At 40.9% G+C, this 15094-nt stretch overlaps 1 protein-coding gene across 5 annotated transcripts in view; it reads left to right on the forward strand.

Annotated features, from left to right (window-relative positions):
* LOC140481858 (NEDD8-conjugating enzyme UBE2F) overlaps window positions 1-15094 on the forward strand; it is a 366423-nt gene that overhangs the window by 307511 nt on the left and 43818 nt on the right. For 4 of the 5 annotated variants that reach the window (XR_011961625.1, XM_072578431.1, XM_072578434.1 and 1 more), the window contains one exon: window positions 3094-3159. The exons of the other annotated variant lie outside the window; for it this stretch is intronic. Coding sequence is in view for 3 of the 4 variants with exons in the window: in XM_072578431.1 (XP_072434532.1) it covers window positions 3094-3159 (66 nt within the window). In the remaining variant the exon portion in view is untranslated. Of the gene's footprint in view, window positions 1-3093; window positions 3160-15094 lie in introns of those variants that run through there. 5 annotated transcript variants of the gene reach the window in all.

Consider the following 15094-nt stretch of genomic DNA (forward strand, 5'->3'; position numbering starts at 1 on the left):
GGATCTTTCCTTTTAGAAAAACTTTTGGACACCTGCTTAATCGAGGTTTTATTGAAACATTTCTCATTCGAGCATCTGAAAACTTTTGTTTTCAATATACACCTTGGTTCTCTTTGTAATTATAAAAAGGGTCTGAGTCCGCTAGGCCACTCTTCATTGATCAATGAAACAATATATTATTGTTTGATTTGCCATCATACTCTCACTTCAAGACTTTGATCTAAAAGAAAACTGTTCTGAAGAAGCTCACTCGATCAGAAACGTTAACTGATTTCTCTCCTGAGATGCTGCAGTACTGCTGAGTTTTTCCAGCAATTTGTGTTTTTGTTTCTGATTTCCAGCAACCACAGTTCATTCAAGTTTTCTTGTATTTAAGACTTTGTCCTGAGAAGGTTTTGGGTTATTTTATATTGAGCTGGTGCCAATACGTCTGTTAATCTCAGTCAGAAGGGTTCACTCCCCACATCTCAGGTCAGAGTTGAATATACCATATAGGTATCACATGGGGGTAGTTTGTGTTTTGATATAGCAGGTCAATGAGCCAATCCTTTTTGAATAGAGTCATTGAGATGTACAGACCCTTTGATCCGACTCATCCATGTTGACCAGATATCCTAACCTAATCTAGTCCCATTTGCCAGCATTTACCCATGTCCCTCTAAACCCTTCCTTTCATATACCCATCCAGATACCTTTTAAATGGTGCAATTGTACTAACCTCCACCACTTCCTCTGGCAGCCTATTCCATACACGCACCACCCTCTACTTGAAAAAGTTGCCTCTTAGGCTCCTTTTAAAATTTTTCTCTTCTCGTCCTAATCCTATGCCCTCTAATTCTGGACGATCCCAGCTCAGGGATAAGACCTTGTCTGTTTACCCTATCCATGCCCCTATGATTTTATAAATCTCTATAAGGTCACCCCTCAGCCTCCGACACTCCAGGGGAAATAGTCCCAGCCTGTACAGCCTCTTGCTATAGCTCAAATCCTCCAGCCCTGGAAATACCTTCTAAATCTTTTCTGAACCCTCCGGTCTAAGGCACACTGTCTGCAACTGGATCCTCTGTTTCCTGACCCACAGGCCACAGTCAGTGAAGACTAGGGACAATATTTCATCCTCACTAATACTCCACTCTGGAGCCCCCCAAGGGTGCGTATACTCAGCCCCCTGCTGTACCCACTGTATACCCATGACTGTGTCGCCAAATACCAGACTAATGCCATTTACAAATTCGCTGATGACACCACCATAGTCTGTTGAATCTCAGATGACAATGAAACAGACTACAGACGGGAGGTGTAATACCTGGAAAAATGGTGCACTGAGAACAACCTCGCTATCAATGCCAGCAAAACCAAGGAACTCCTTATTGACTTTCAGTGGAATGTAACTCATGCCCCCCTAAACATTTTTTCTAGTATTTCACGTGAGACATTTAATGAAATTGAATCAGAAGATCCAGATATATTGCTGCATTTGCTTTTGTCATTTCTTACACAAAATATACTGGAGTGTCCAAACAAGACTTTACAAGTCCATGTCATCCTTCCCTTAATTAATCCATGTTTTCCAAAAAGTTTTATTTTATGAAATTTAGGAGTTTCTCCCAGGTGATGTTTAACTGTCTTGATCTATGATTACTGTGGTCATCCTCTCTTTGAATAAAATTGTTTCAACAACATTGCATATTTAAAGAGAATTTGACAACTGTGATTAAAAAGAAACAAAATGATGGAGAAACTCAACAGATCTGGCAGCATCTGTAAAGTGAGAAACAGTTAACATTTTGAGTCTGAACTCTGGGTTCTAAAGAAGAGACATATCAGACTTAAAGCATTAACTCTATATCTGTCACTATAGATGCTGGCAGGCCTCCTGAATTTCTTCAGCGTCTATGTTTGTATTTCAGATTTTCAGTATTTGTGGCATTTTGCTTTTGTGACCGGTGCCTTTGTCTGCATTCTGAGTACTTTCAATAGCGAGGGTACAATGATCAGAATCCAGTTGCTGAACCAGAGTTTTATTTACTTCTATGAATTGTTCACGTCAACCTCTACATTGTCACTTTTTGTTTTATCTGATTAACAGTTAAAAGTCTAATAAATTTACCATGGCATTATGTTCCACACACCCTTCTTCAGAGAGGTTTTCACATCACTTTCTAACAATATCTGTTCATCTTGTCAATCTTCCACTGCACTTTCTATACTTCTCACATTTTATTTTAATGCTGTTGAGGATATTTTATCATGTGCCTCCTTTTTGAATCTTTTTAATTTTTGATTATTTATGGTTCTCAGTCTGTTGATGCCTTCTTAAGAATGTATTTATCTTGTTTATTTTTTCCAATTTAAACATCTCCATTGCCAATTCATCATCATGTTTGCAAACCACTCCATTTAGTTAATTTGAAACAGAACTTATTTTCTCCAAATTCTGTTTTTTTTTCTGCCCAGTACACTTATTGATACATGCTTATTTCCTTGTCCTGAATGTTGTGGTCAAAAATCCCCTTATTTCTCTATTTTTGGCTTGAGTTATTCATCCTAATTGCTTTCCCAGAAGTGAGCGGTCAATCTTTATCACACAATCCAGATGATTACTGTTACCCTTGTGAATGGTCTCTGTCAGGACAATTAATTGCCAGCAAATCGTTGCCAGGTCTTTGATCTATATTAGATTATTTACAAAATAGATCATTATTAACCAATGTTCTGATGGTTTAAACCCATTATTGGACAGTTTATTACTTATTTCTGTGTTCTGCCTTAAACAAAATTCCGATAAATACTACAGAAAAAGACTACTTTTAAGAATGTATTTACTCGGAGAACTGATTGCAGTAATCTACATGCCCATGAAGATTGAGATTAATAAAATTGCATCTGGATCCTAGAATTATAGTTTTAGATGCCAGAAAGATGAGCTTCCGTGGGAGAGTCATTGTATCAGCAGGATGGCCTTAGATGGACATTTTGATGCATAAAGGGATGAATTGAGTGGCCTTTTTGAGTTTTTTATCTTTACATCTTTTGGTTTTGAGTGCTGACTTTACTTGCATTCACTCCATTTATTGATTTTTATCTTTACAGGCACATGTAAATTGGATTTCCCTGATGCAAACAAACTTTATTCCTTCCAGCTGAATGTCATGCCAGGTAATTTTTACTAACCTGATAAACCAATTTCTTGACAGTGGTGTAGAAACGATTAAGATCACATGAATCCCCTAGTGTTACACTGAATTGGTCCAGATCTGTGTGTTTATGTAACACTAGGTTATAGTCCAACAGGTTTATTTGGAAGGACAAGCTTTCAGAGCGCTGCTGCTTTGTCAGGTGGGGCATGACCATAGGACGCAGGATTTATTGTAAAAGGTCAAAGTTTGACTTCCAAGGAAACCTGTTGGACTATATCCTGGTGTTGTGATTTTTAACTCTGTCCACTTCAGTCCAACACAGGCACCCCTCCATAATGTTTATGTAATAATCAGGCTTCCTTGCTGCCATAAAGTGTATAGTATATTGTAGTGCTTGATTTAAGGAACAAAGTGGTGGCATAGTTGTCATGTCACAGGATTTAATTCAAAATCCGGCTAATGTTCTGGGCACATGGGTTCAAATCCCATCAAGACAGAGTTTGAAATTTGAATTCAAATTTCACTCAGGAATGAAAGATCAGCCTTCTGTGATTATCATAAAAAATCCTTTGAAATCTGCCATCCTTGTCTGGCCTGGCCTGTATGTGACTCCATACAGCAACGCAGTTTACATTACCCAATTAAGGATGGGCAATAAGTGCTGATCTACCCAGTAATTCCAACATCCCAGAAATGAATAAAACAAAAACTGCAGCTGATTTATTCATGATAATGGAACACTCAGCACTGATTGAGAAGATCATGGCTTTAAGACCCAGTCAAGACATAAGCACATAAACGAGGCTGATCCGTTTAAGCAGCACACACACACACACACACACACACACACACACACAACAGGGTCCAAGGTTTATCCATCTGGGAAGGCTGCTGGCACTAATTTTTGTCTTTGTCAGGGCACTGCCCCACCAAGGCGACTATGTCTGAGTCCAAGTCTGGCCACCAAACATAACTTCTTGCAACATCTTCATTATGTAAACACTTGGATGGCTCTGTTGGAGTTTCAGCCAGTATTTGGGATGGCAAACTTTGATTGTCACAATCTCTCTCACTCCCCATAACAAAATGATGGCGTCAACCATGAGCTGGTCCCTTAAGGTCCAAGGAGGTTTTAATTCTAGCTACAAAGGCCCTCTGGTTTTCCCCATTAATACCAATTGTTTCAGTTTAGAAAGGACTGGATTTTGTTAGCTGTGACTGGTCACCTGACAGAAAATTCAATATCGCAACCAACTCTTCCATTGGGGGTTCCACAATTCCAACTGACGGTGACTCAGTGCATCAGCATTTGCTACTCAGCCTCCCAGATGGTTATATTTGTAACCACTTTAGTATTAGAGCATGCTGCTGAATGCAGCCCAAAGATGTGAGCGTCACTGCCTTATCCTCTTCAAGCAGACTGAGCAGGGGTTTGTGGTCCATGATTATCAAAACGTTTCACCTATAAAGGTATTGGTGGAACTCCAAATATGACCGCCACTCCTTCATTTACAATTTGGGTGTATTTATGCTGTGCATTACCCAAAGTCATATATGCATAAGCTATTGAACATTCTTCTCCAGTGGGTCACCTATGAGCTAATACTACCCCAATGCCATATAAGGAGGCATTGCATGTCAATAACATCTTTCTTGGGATCACAGTGTGACAAAATGTTAGTGGATGATTGTTGTTCTTTCAATTCATTGAGACCATTTCCAAGGCTGACCCTTTTTTTAAGCAGTTGATGGGACAGTGCTAGGATAGATGCCAGTCTGTGTATGAACTTTCCATAATCATTTACCAGACACAGAAATGACCCAGTCTCCTTGACAGACATGGGGGCCTGGCACCTTTGATCACCCTCACTAACTTCCAAAAACCAAAAGACCCAATGTTGTCGACCCTGTAGCCCAAGTAGGGTACTTGGGAGGGCGGGGCCTGGAATACTTCAGTGTATGCCTGCCTCGGAAAAACGCCTTAGGATTATATCCAAGTGTCCCTTACTAGTTTTCCCTGTTTTCAGAATGTTTTCTAGGTAAATGGTGACCTGAGGTAGACCTTGCAAAATGTTCTCCATCATCCACTGAAAAATTGAACAGGCTGATGATATGCTGAATAGCACTCTTATATATCAGTACAAGCCCTTATGGGTAATAATTGTGGCATACTTCTGAGAATCCTGATCTAAATACAATTACGAGTAAGTGTGGCTCGTGTCAAGCTTTGTGAAGGTTCAACTTGCTGCCAGCGTTGCATGCAAATCTTCAATCCAAGGGATTGGATATTTATCCAACTGTGAAAAGCTGGTCACTGCTTGATTAAAATTCCCACAAAATCAAACTGACCTATCAGACTTTAAAATTGGTATGACCAGTGCTGCCTATTCTACAAACTGGACTGGTTTGATAATTCCTTCACTTTCCAGTCTTGAGTTCTGCTTCTACATTTTCCTGTAGGCAAAATGGTACTGGACAGACCTTGAGAATCACAGATTTACTTCCTGGTCAACATGCTTTGGCTCCTCTGATAGTCCTACACCTTCCTAGAAAATATCTGGGTATTTAATTAGAACTTCAGTCGGACAGCCATTCTCTAATTGAAAATGTTGAGCAAATCTAGGTGAATCTCTCGCCATCCAGCTTGGGCACGAGCTTTCTACTATAATCACTGGTAGTCAAACCAGTTACCTTTCATGTACCCTTAATCTGCAAAGGTTCCCCTGTACAGGTTCTTAACCTAGCTCAAGTATTGTGCAAATTTAAGGGCTGGTGTCCCAAGCAAATTTTATTAAAAACTGGTTCTGTGATCACTGATACACATCCATGCCAGTATCGACTTCCACTTGAACCGGATGGTCATTTAACCAGACATTTATCCTGAATGGTCTGATTTGGATGTTGCTAAGCAATTTCTGTTCCAAACTAGATGCAGGTGGAGTTTCCGGGGTACAAACTCACCTGAATATCTTCCTAGACCACCCTTCGGATTATTCTTACTCCACTTAAGTCGATTGGGACTCTGTTGCTGTCCCAGATCTGTGTATTGATAACAATTACAGTATTTTACTCAGCAGGGACCCGAAGAAAATTGTAACTGTTTGGCTAAGGTGTAGTTCAGGTTATTTCCTGAGTGAGACTTTGCAGTTTTCTGCACTCAAGTGGTGTTCCCCAAGCTCCTATGGATCGGGGAAGGTGTTCATTCCATTGGAATAGCTTGCAACTCGCATTCTCCACTTGCCACGTTTTCCAGTGAAAAAGCAAGTTGTAGCACCTGCTTTAAATCCAGTTGAACTTCAGCCAGTAGACATTTTTGCATATTTACATCATTAATCCCACTTACTAGATGGTGTCAAAGCATTTCATTTAAAGTTAAACCAGTCGTCTTAACCTAGTCAAAGTCTTTGATTTCTTTGGTCCTCAATTTGCCAAGTAAAAGCGATAGTGCTCAGACTTAAAAGAATGCTTGGGATGATAATGTTCCCTAATTATGTCAATCAATTATTGAAAGGTTTCAATGTTACGTGCCTCAGGAAACTTTAGACTCCTAATGACAGAAAAAGCTGCAACTCCACAAACTATGAGGAGAATTACCCATTCTTCAACTGTCACAATGTCGTTTGCCAAGAAAAATAATGTGTTCTTTCCACATACTGGGCTCAGTCCTTGACAGCAGGGTCAAATGAGTCAAGCTTCCCAAACAAAGGCATGGTGCAAGAAAATACTTATCCCCAAACCTTAAAATTGTTGCAAGCAAGTTTCTTCAGGATCATGCTTTACACTCAATGCCAGTATAATAACTCAGAGGCTGATATCTCATCACTAATTATTTACAAATGTATGGCCTTTGACAATAACACTGCCTGTCACTAAGTCAGGCGTTCCAGTGGTTCAATATCCCTGACAATCATCCGTTTATATCAATGAGGTATTCCTGATTGGGGCTATTAATCTGGTCCAATCAGGGAACTCACTCTGAGGTCCCCCTGGCTGAACTCGTTACAATCACTATAAGCACATTTCCAGGAGAACCAGTCTATGCTGTTCAGATTGCAAAATGCCAAGATTCGTGAAAGCTAGAATGCAATGACAAGGTTTTGGCAATGCATTTAACTTTTGAGAATATTTGGCTTGTTGCGAAATGTTTGCGGAATTTTCAGGCAGTCTTCCTTAATAGTGACCTTTAGAATGAGAGACTTTGAGGATAGATTCATATCTAATTTTGTAAAACCTGCTAAACATGATATCCCAGTACCATGTTCATCAGCCAGTATACCTCTATGCTGATGTCAGGGCTATTATTAGTTGATTTGTGCTAAAGATTGCTTCTTCATCCTAACAGTGAGTAATAATATAACGTTGCAAGCAAGTGTGGGCTGATTGTAACAGCAAAGCGTTCTTTACTGGCTACATATGTAGGAGATTTAATATCAGGATCACTGCTATCAAATTGTTGTCACAATTATCTTGAAATTCTTTGATTAAAGACTGATTTCTTCATTCATTATTCTTATTTCAGCTGTGATTGTTGCTATTCTTCTAAATACTTAATAGGTGCTGTTCTTGATGGAATGTGAGGAGCTATGTCTATGCATATAGATTAGGAGGAAGATTGTTTGTGCTTGTGGAATGGAAAGGATGCAGTTGTTGTTGATTATGTAAGATCTGTGTTTTTTTTTGGGCAGAAGATTTATGTTGCTTGGTCAGGAGGATATGATTTTGTTTTTGACTGAGTTAATTTGCTGAGCAACTTCCATGTATAAAAGTCCCCCCTCTACTCTTTGTTCCTGGACAACATTCAACCTTCAATAGTTCCAATCCACCACTCTAACCAATCATGCTCCAATGATCAAACCTCTGCTCTCAGCAATCACAGCCTTTTTTTCTCAATTTGTCCCTTTCCCATTCTCCTGTCTGACAGCCTGTACACATATTCCCTTGTTGGACCCACCTGGCATGCACATGTCCATTCCCCTGTTGGCCACTCTTCCTTGTCTGTCCCCTATAGCCATCTGCACTGTTCTCCTCCCGTCCCTGTCCCCATCCCTGACATGCTGCTCTTCTTTGCGTCCTGCTCCCCCCACATGCCACTCTTTCTGTTCCTGTCCCCCTCCCCCACATGCTGCCATCCTCCTATCCTCTTCCCCAGTCTCCTCCCCATACGCCAATCTCTTCCTACGCCCCCTCCCCCGCACGCCAACTTTGCTCTCTGCACCCCATCCTTCATCCTCTACGTTTCCCTTCCACTAACACCTCACCCTTCCGCCTGCCCTGTAAAGGGCAAGTTGGACCAAATGCTTTCACATAAAGGGTCCTTACCAAGTAAGGAGCTATTGAGACACAAAACATTGTTTTAAAACAAATTGGTTAAAGACTTTTGAAGGGAAAGGACAGTGGAATGGGTTCAAAGCCACCCATTTTTATTGTGCAGCTTCCTCTAACGCAAGCACAAAAGGATGAATGGCCTTGTTTTGCTGTAACTTCTGTCAGTGATGTATGTCTGAACTGTAAGCAAATACTTAATCGCTATCTATGTTTCATAATGCTATACCAACAAACTGTATTCACGTATATAATTAATTCTGCTTGCTGGCAGTGAATCATGTTAATCAGGTTGCCTGTTGAGTTAGGCATTGTTTGTTTCAAGGGAGCAAATTTACATTGCAAATGAGTGGCTGAGCAGTGAAAGAATTCAAATGGATTTTCGTGTTTTTCTGCTCTATAAACCAAATACTTGCAGAATTGGTGCACTTCGAAATGATACTGCTTTATTGCTGTCAGTGATCTTCACTACAAGAATTCCAAACCATTTTCAACATAGCAGCACTCAATACCAACAATAAATTTGATTGTCCTAACTGCCAGAACTGGGCCACTGTTTGATTGGAAAAAGGAAGAAAGTTGTGCAAGAAAATTGGAATTAGTGGGCAAAAGGCAATGGGGCTGGGTTGCTCAGTTGGCTGTACAACTGGTTTGTGATGCAACGTCGTGCCAACCATATGGGTTGACTTCCTGCCGTGGCTGAGGTTAAAGCACTCTCCTTCCCAGCCTCTCCCCTTGCCTCAGCTGAGGCATGGTGATCCTCTAGTTAAACCACCATTTGTCACTCTTCTAATAACACAGCAGCCCTGAGGTCTGGTGGAGCCATGGCAACTTTATCTTTTATGGGAAGAAAGCAGTTTTGAGATCAAGGTATAAAAGAACGAACATGGTGATGGATCAAACAGTTTTTTGCATTTGGAACCACTGCCTCTGCATCCCTAGGAATTAGAAGGTGGTTTTAAGATTTTATTCATTCTTTCACAGGTTTTCAGCATCATTGGCTGAGCCAGTATTTATTGTCCACCCCAATTGTTTTGATGAAAGTTAGACTACTTAGAGTCGTAGAGGTGTACATCCTTCCTATAATGCAATGACCAAAACTGTAAGCAATACTCCAAATGCAGCTGCAGCATGACCTCATCGCTCCGAAACTCGACCCCTCTACCAATGAAAGCTAACACTCCGTACACTGCCTTAACAACCCTATCAACCTAAGTGGTAACTTTCAGGGATCTATGCACATGGACACTGAGATCTCTCTGCTCTTCTACACTACCAAGAATCTTACCATTATCCCAGTACTCTGTATTCCTGTTACTCCTTCCAAAGTGAATCACCTCACACTTTTCTACATTAAACTCCATTTGCCACCTCTCAGCCCAGCTGTGCAGCTTATCTATGTCCCTCTGTAACCTGCAACATCCTTCCGCACTATCCACAACTCCACTGAGTTTAATGTCATCTACAAATTTACTAACCCATCTTTCTACGTCCTCATCCAGGTCATTTATAAAAATGACAAACAGCAGTGGCCCCAAACAGATCCTTGTGGTACCCCACTAGTAACTGAATTCCAGGATGAAGGTTTTTCATCAACCACCACCCTCTGTCTTCTTACAGCTAGCCAATTTCTGATCCAAACTGCTAAATCACCCTTAATCCCATGCTTCCATATTTTCTGCAATAGCCTATCATGGGGAACGTTATCATACACTTTACTGAAATCCATATACACTACATCAAGTGCTTTACCCTCATCCACATGTTTGGACACCTTCTCAAAGAACTCAACAAGATTTGTGTGGCATGACCTACCCTTTACAAAAGGGTGTTGACTATCCCTAATCAGATTATTACTTTCTAGATTATTATAAATCCTATCTCTTCTAATCCTTTCCAAAACTTTGTCCACAACAGAAGTAAGGCTCACGGGTCTATAATTACCAGCGTTATCTCTACTGTCCTTGAACAAGAGGACAACATTTGCTATCCTCCAGTCTTCTGACACTATTCCTGTAGACAATGACAACATAAAGATCAAAGCCAAAGGCTCTGCAATCTCCTCCCTAGCTTCCCAGAGAATCCAAGGATAAATCCCATCTAGCCCAGGGGACTTATCTATTTTCACACTTGCCACATTTGCTGACACTTTGGTCCTTTCTAGTCTAATAGCCTGTATTCTCCTTGACATTTTCCTTTTTTCCTGTCTGAATACTGATGAAATAATTAATTTAGTGCCTCTCCCATCTCTTCAAACTCCACGCACAACTTCCCACTATTGTCCTTGAGTGGCCCTTAATCATAACCTAGTCATCCTTTTATTCCTGACATGCCTATAGAAAGCTTTAGGGTTTTCCTTGATCCTATTTGCCAAAGACTTCTCATGTCCCATCCTGGCTCTTCTTAGCTCTCTCTTTAGGTCCTTCCTGGCTAACTTGTAACTCTCAAGCACCCTAATTGAGCCTTCATGTCTCATCTTTATATAAGCCTCCTTCTTCCTCTTGACAAAAGGTTCAACTTCTTTAGTAAAACATGGTTCCCTCACTCCACCACTTCCTCCCTGCCTGACAAGTACGTAATTATCAAGGATCCTTACCCATCCTATGCATCCTAAACGTTGCCTAATCGCATCATAATTGCCTTTCCCCCAGCTATAATACTTGCCCTGTGGTATATATATATCCCTTTCCATCACTCATGTAAATTTATCTGAATTATGGCCACTATCACCAAAGTGCTCACTTACCTTTTAAATCTAACACCTGGCCTGTACCAAATCCAATCTGGCCTTGCTTTTGTTGGCCTATCTACAGACTGTCAGGAAACCATCCTGCATACATTGGACAAAAACTGACCCATCTAAGGTACTCAAACTATAACATTGCCAGTCAAAAGTTAAAGTTCCCATAACAATTTACTTTTGCTTCTCTCCAGAATCATCTTTGCAGTTCTTTCCTCTATATCACTGGAATATTTCAGAGGCCTATAGAAAACTCCCAACAGGGTGGCCTCTCCTATCCTGTTTCTAGCCTCAGTGGATGAATCCTCATAAATGTCCTTTCTGCCACCTTAATACTGTCCTTGATTAACAAAGCCACACCTCCCCCTCTTTTACCACCTTCCCCGATTTTACTAAAACATTTAAACCCCGGAACCTGCAACTACCATTCCTGTCCCTGCTCTATCCACGTCTCCGAAATGGCCACAACGTCGAAGTCCCAGGCACCAACCCATGCTGCAAGTTCACCCACTTTATTCCAGATAATCCTGGTGTTGAAATAAACCCATTTCAAACCAGCCTCCTACCTGCCAGCACACTCCTGCAAACTTGAAATCTTATTCATGACCTTGCTACTCTCAACCTCCTGTACAGCGGAACTACAATTCAGGTTCCCATCCCCCTGCTAAATTTGAACCCTTCTGAAAAGCATTAGTAAATATTCCCCCCCCCCCCCAACAGGATTTTGGTACCCCTCTGGTTCAGGTGTTGATCATCCCATTTGTAGAGGTCCCACCTACCCCAGAATGAGCCCCAATTATACACACAGGGACTGCTGTCCACTATAACATACAAAAGGACTGTTGTTATCCAGGTATCTGAATCCCTCCCTCCTGCACCATCCCTGTAGCCACATGTTCAACTACTCTCTCTCCCTATTCCTCACCTCATTAGCATGTGGCACCGGTAACAAACCAGAGGTAACAACTCTGTTTGTTCTAGCCCATTTACCAGCATTTGGCCCATATCCCTCTAAATCCTTCCTATTCATAAACCCATCCAGATATCTTTTAAATGTGGTAATTGTACCAGCCTCTACCACTTTCTCTGGCAGCTCATTCCATACGTGCTCCACCCTCTGCATGAAAAGGTTGCCCTATAGATCCCTTTTAAATCTTTCCTCTCTCGCCTTAAACTTATGCCACCTAGTTTTGGATTCCTCATCTTGAACCACTATAGATCTTAGGAGGATAGGTACAGCCATAGTGCTAATAGGAAGGGAGTTCCAGGATTTTGACCCAAAATGGTGAAGGAATGATTAGTTACAAATCATGATAGTGTGTGGCTTGGAGGGAGATCTTAAGATTGGTGCTGGCCCTTATATGCTGCCCTTTCTTCCCTGTAGTAGAGGCCATGGGTTTGGAAGATGGTGTCAAAGTAATCTTGGTGAACAGCTATAGCACATCTTGTGTGTGATTACTGCTGTCGCTAGCATCAGTGGCAGATGGGAACCAATCATTCAGGCTGTTTTATCCTAAATAGTGTCAACTCCTTAATTATTACAGCTGCACCTATCCAGGCAAGTACAGTTTATTCAAGTACTTTTGTCTTGTAGATAGTCATGAGATGAATTACTTACCGTGGAATTTCTTGCTTCCAACCTGCTCATCTAGCCACGGTATTTATATAGCTGGTCTGATTTGGTTTCTAGTTAATTGTAACTCCCCGCATGTCGATGGTAGGAGATTTAGCAAATGGTGTGCGATTGAACATCAAGGGGGGGGGGGGGGGGCGTGGTTAGATTCTGTGTTGTTCGAAGATGGTTATTACTTGACACAGTCTCAGCCTGAATGATGCCAGGCTTGTTGCAAATGGACTCAGACTGCTTCAGTTTCTAAGGAGTCACAACTGATGCTGAACATTGTGTAATCATCAATAAACATCCCCAATCCTGATGGAAGGTTGTTAATGAAAATAGTTGGACCAAGATTACCACTCTGAAGAATTGGGACTGAGATTATTGACTTCTAACAACTTCAACTGTCTTCCTTTTGTGCTTGGGATGACTCCAACTAGTTTTTCCCTTGATTTCCTTTGGCTTCATTTGCCAGATCTCCCTGATGCCATACATGTTATATTGATGTTGAGGACACTCACTCTCATCTCACCTTTCCTCAGGTGTTCTCCACTTTTGCCCACTTTTGGACCAAGGCTTATAATGAAGTCTGGAGTTGACAAAACCCAAAGTGGACACCTTATTTTTAGGTGCTGATGCTAGCATGAGCCCCTGCACTCTTCTTTGAACCAAGGTTGATCCCCTGGTTTGATAGTGAATTTGGAACAGGAGATACGTTGGGCCTTAAGGTTACAGATCATGTTTGAATACATGTCTGCAGCTGACGTCCCACACCATTTCATGAATGCCAGTTCGAAGTCAATCCCATTTAATACAGGTCATTCTGCTATAACGCTCGTCTCGTCAGCATGAATTGGCTATAATGCAATTAACGAATTGTGGACGTTGTTTGGAAAACACAAACTTTCTATTAAACGGGTATAGTGATTTTCTGTTAGCTATCTTCTACAGCACTATTTTGTATAGCAGTTTTCCATCGCACAATTTTCTATAGCGCGTGATTGCAGAGGAACATAACCGTTGCGTTATAGCAGAATGACCTGTACAGCACTGTGACACAATACAGTGGAGGGTATCCACAATGTGAAGTTGGGACTTTGTCTCCATAATGATTATATGATGAGCACTCCAGCTGATACTGTCATGGACAAATGCATTTGAAACAGATATATTTCTGTGAACGATGCCATGAAGGAAATTATTTTCACTTGATGATTCCCTTGCCAAAGATTGTTTGATGGAAGGGCAGAGGAATTGGGGAAGCATTCCATGTGTCAGATAGGATTCAGGGCTGCAGAGGTAACATCATTGAGTATGTGATAAATTCTGAGAAAAATACTGCATTCCGTGATTGATGCAAGTGCTTCAAAACCCAGGGCTGTTCAATTATCATGCCAGAAATCCTAAAATAAATCACAGTGAAACACTTAATTAGAAATAAAATTGTATTACGCTTCAGCCTAGGTTTTATTTAGGAAGTTAGTTTAGTTTCCATTTTTCAAATTAGCGATAGGTTGTCATAGCTAATGTAATAAACACTAGGACACAACAAACCCGTCCCAGGAGAGAGACAAAATGTTTCTGTCTTTGAATTTCTCCCTATTTCCTTTTCTGGCCCCTGCCCATTGACTAAATATTGTTCTGTGTGCATGTATATTCTCATTATTATTCCTCAATGATATTTGATACTTCTCAGTGATGTTTGAATCCATTTCTATATCTAGTGTCTTTCTCAATCTCTGAATATATAGGATCCAGTCGCTTTTTCCCAGTTCTCATGTTAAGCGTCTTGCCAATCCTTTTTTTTTTGGTCACGTTTATTTTGTTTGACTATTTCTGATGGGTGCTGGCAGTCGAGCACTCTGTGTACTTTCTGTATTTTGTAATGTATTTATTTGGAGACAATGTCTGTTATGTTTGAGTTTTAATTTGTTGCTGCTCTGTCTTTTTAACTCTTGTCTGACCTAACGTTTAGCAGAATTTTTCTTTGTTGGTGAACACTGGCTGGTCTTTCAGTTGCCTGTTCTGGCTCTCCTTGCACCAGTGAGTGTGCTCCTGTTCCTGGTTATGGCTTATTTTAGCTTCTGTGACTCAATGCCTTTCTCTTTCCCCACCGAATGTTTGATGTACTTTCTGGGACTCTTCTACATCTTGCATTTAATGGTGTTTTGCTGGACCAACAACTGGTGACACCAACTTACTTACAAGTTTAGATTAGATTACTTACAGTGTGGAAACAGGCCCTTCGGCCCAACAAGTCCACACCGCCCCGCCGAA

This window comes from Chiloscyllium punctatum, chromosome 10 (genome assembly GCF_047496795.1).
Source record: "Chiloscyllium punctatum isolate Juve2018m chromosome 10, sChiPun1.3, whole genome shotgun sequence".
NCBI lineage: Eukaryota > Metazoa > Chordata > Chondrichthyes > Orectolobiformes > Hemiscylliidae > Chiloscyllium > Chiloscyllium punctatum.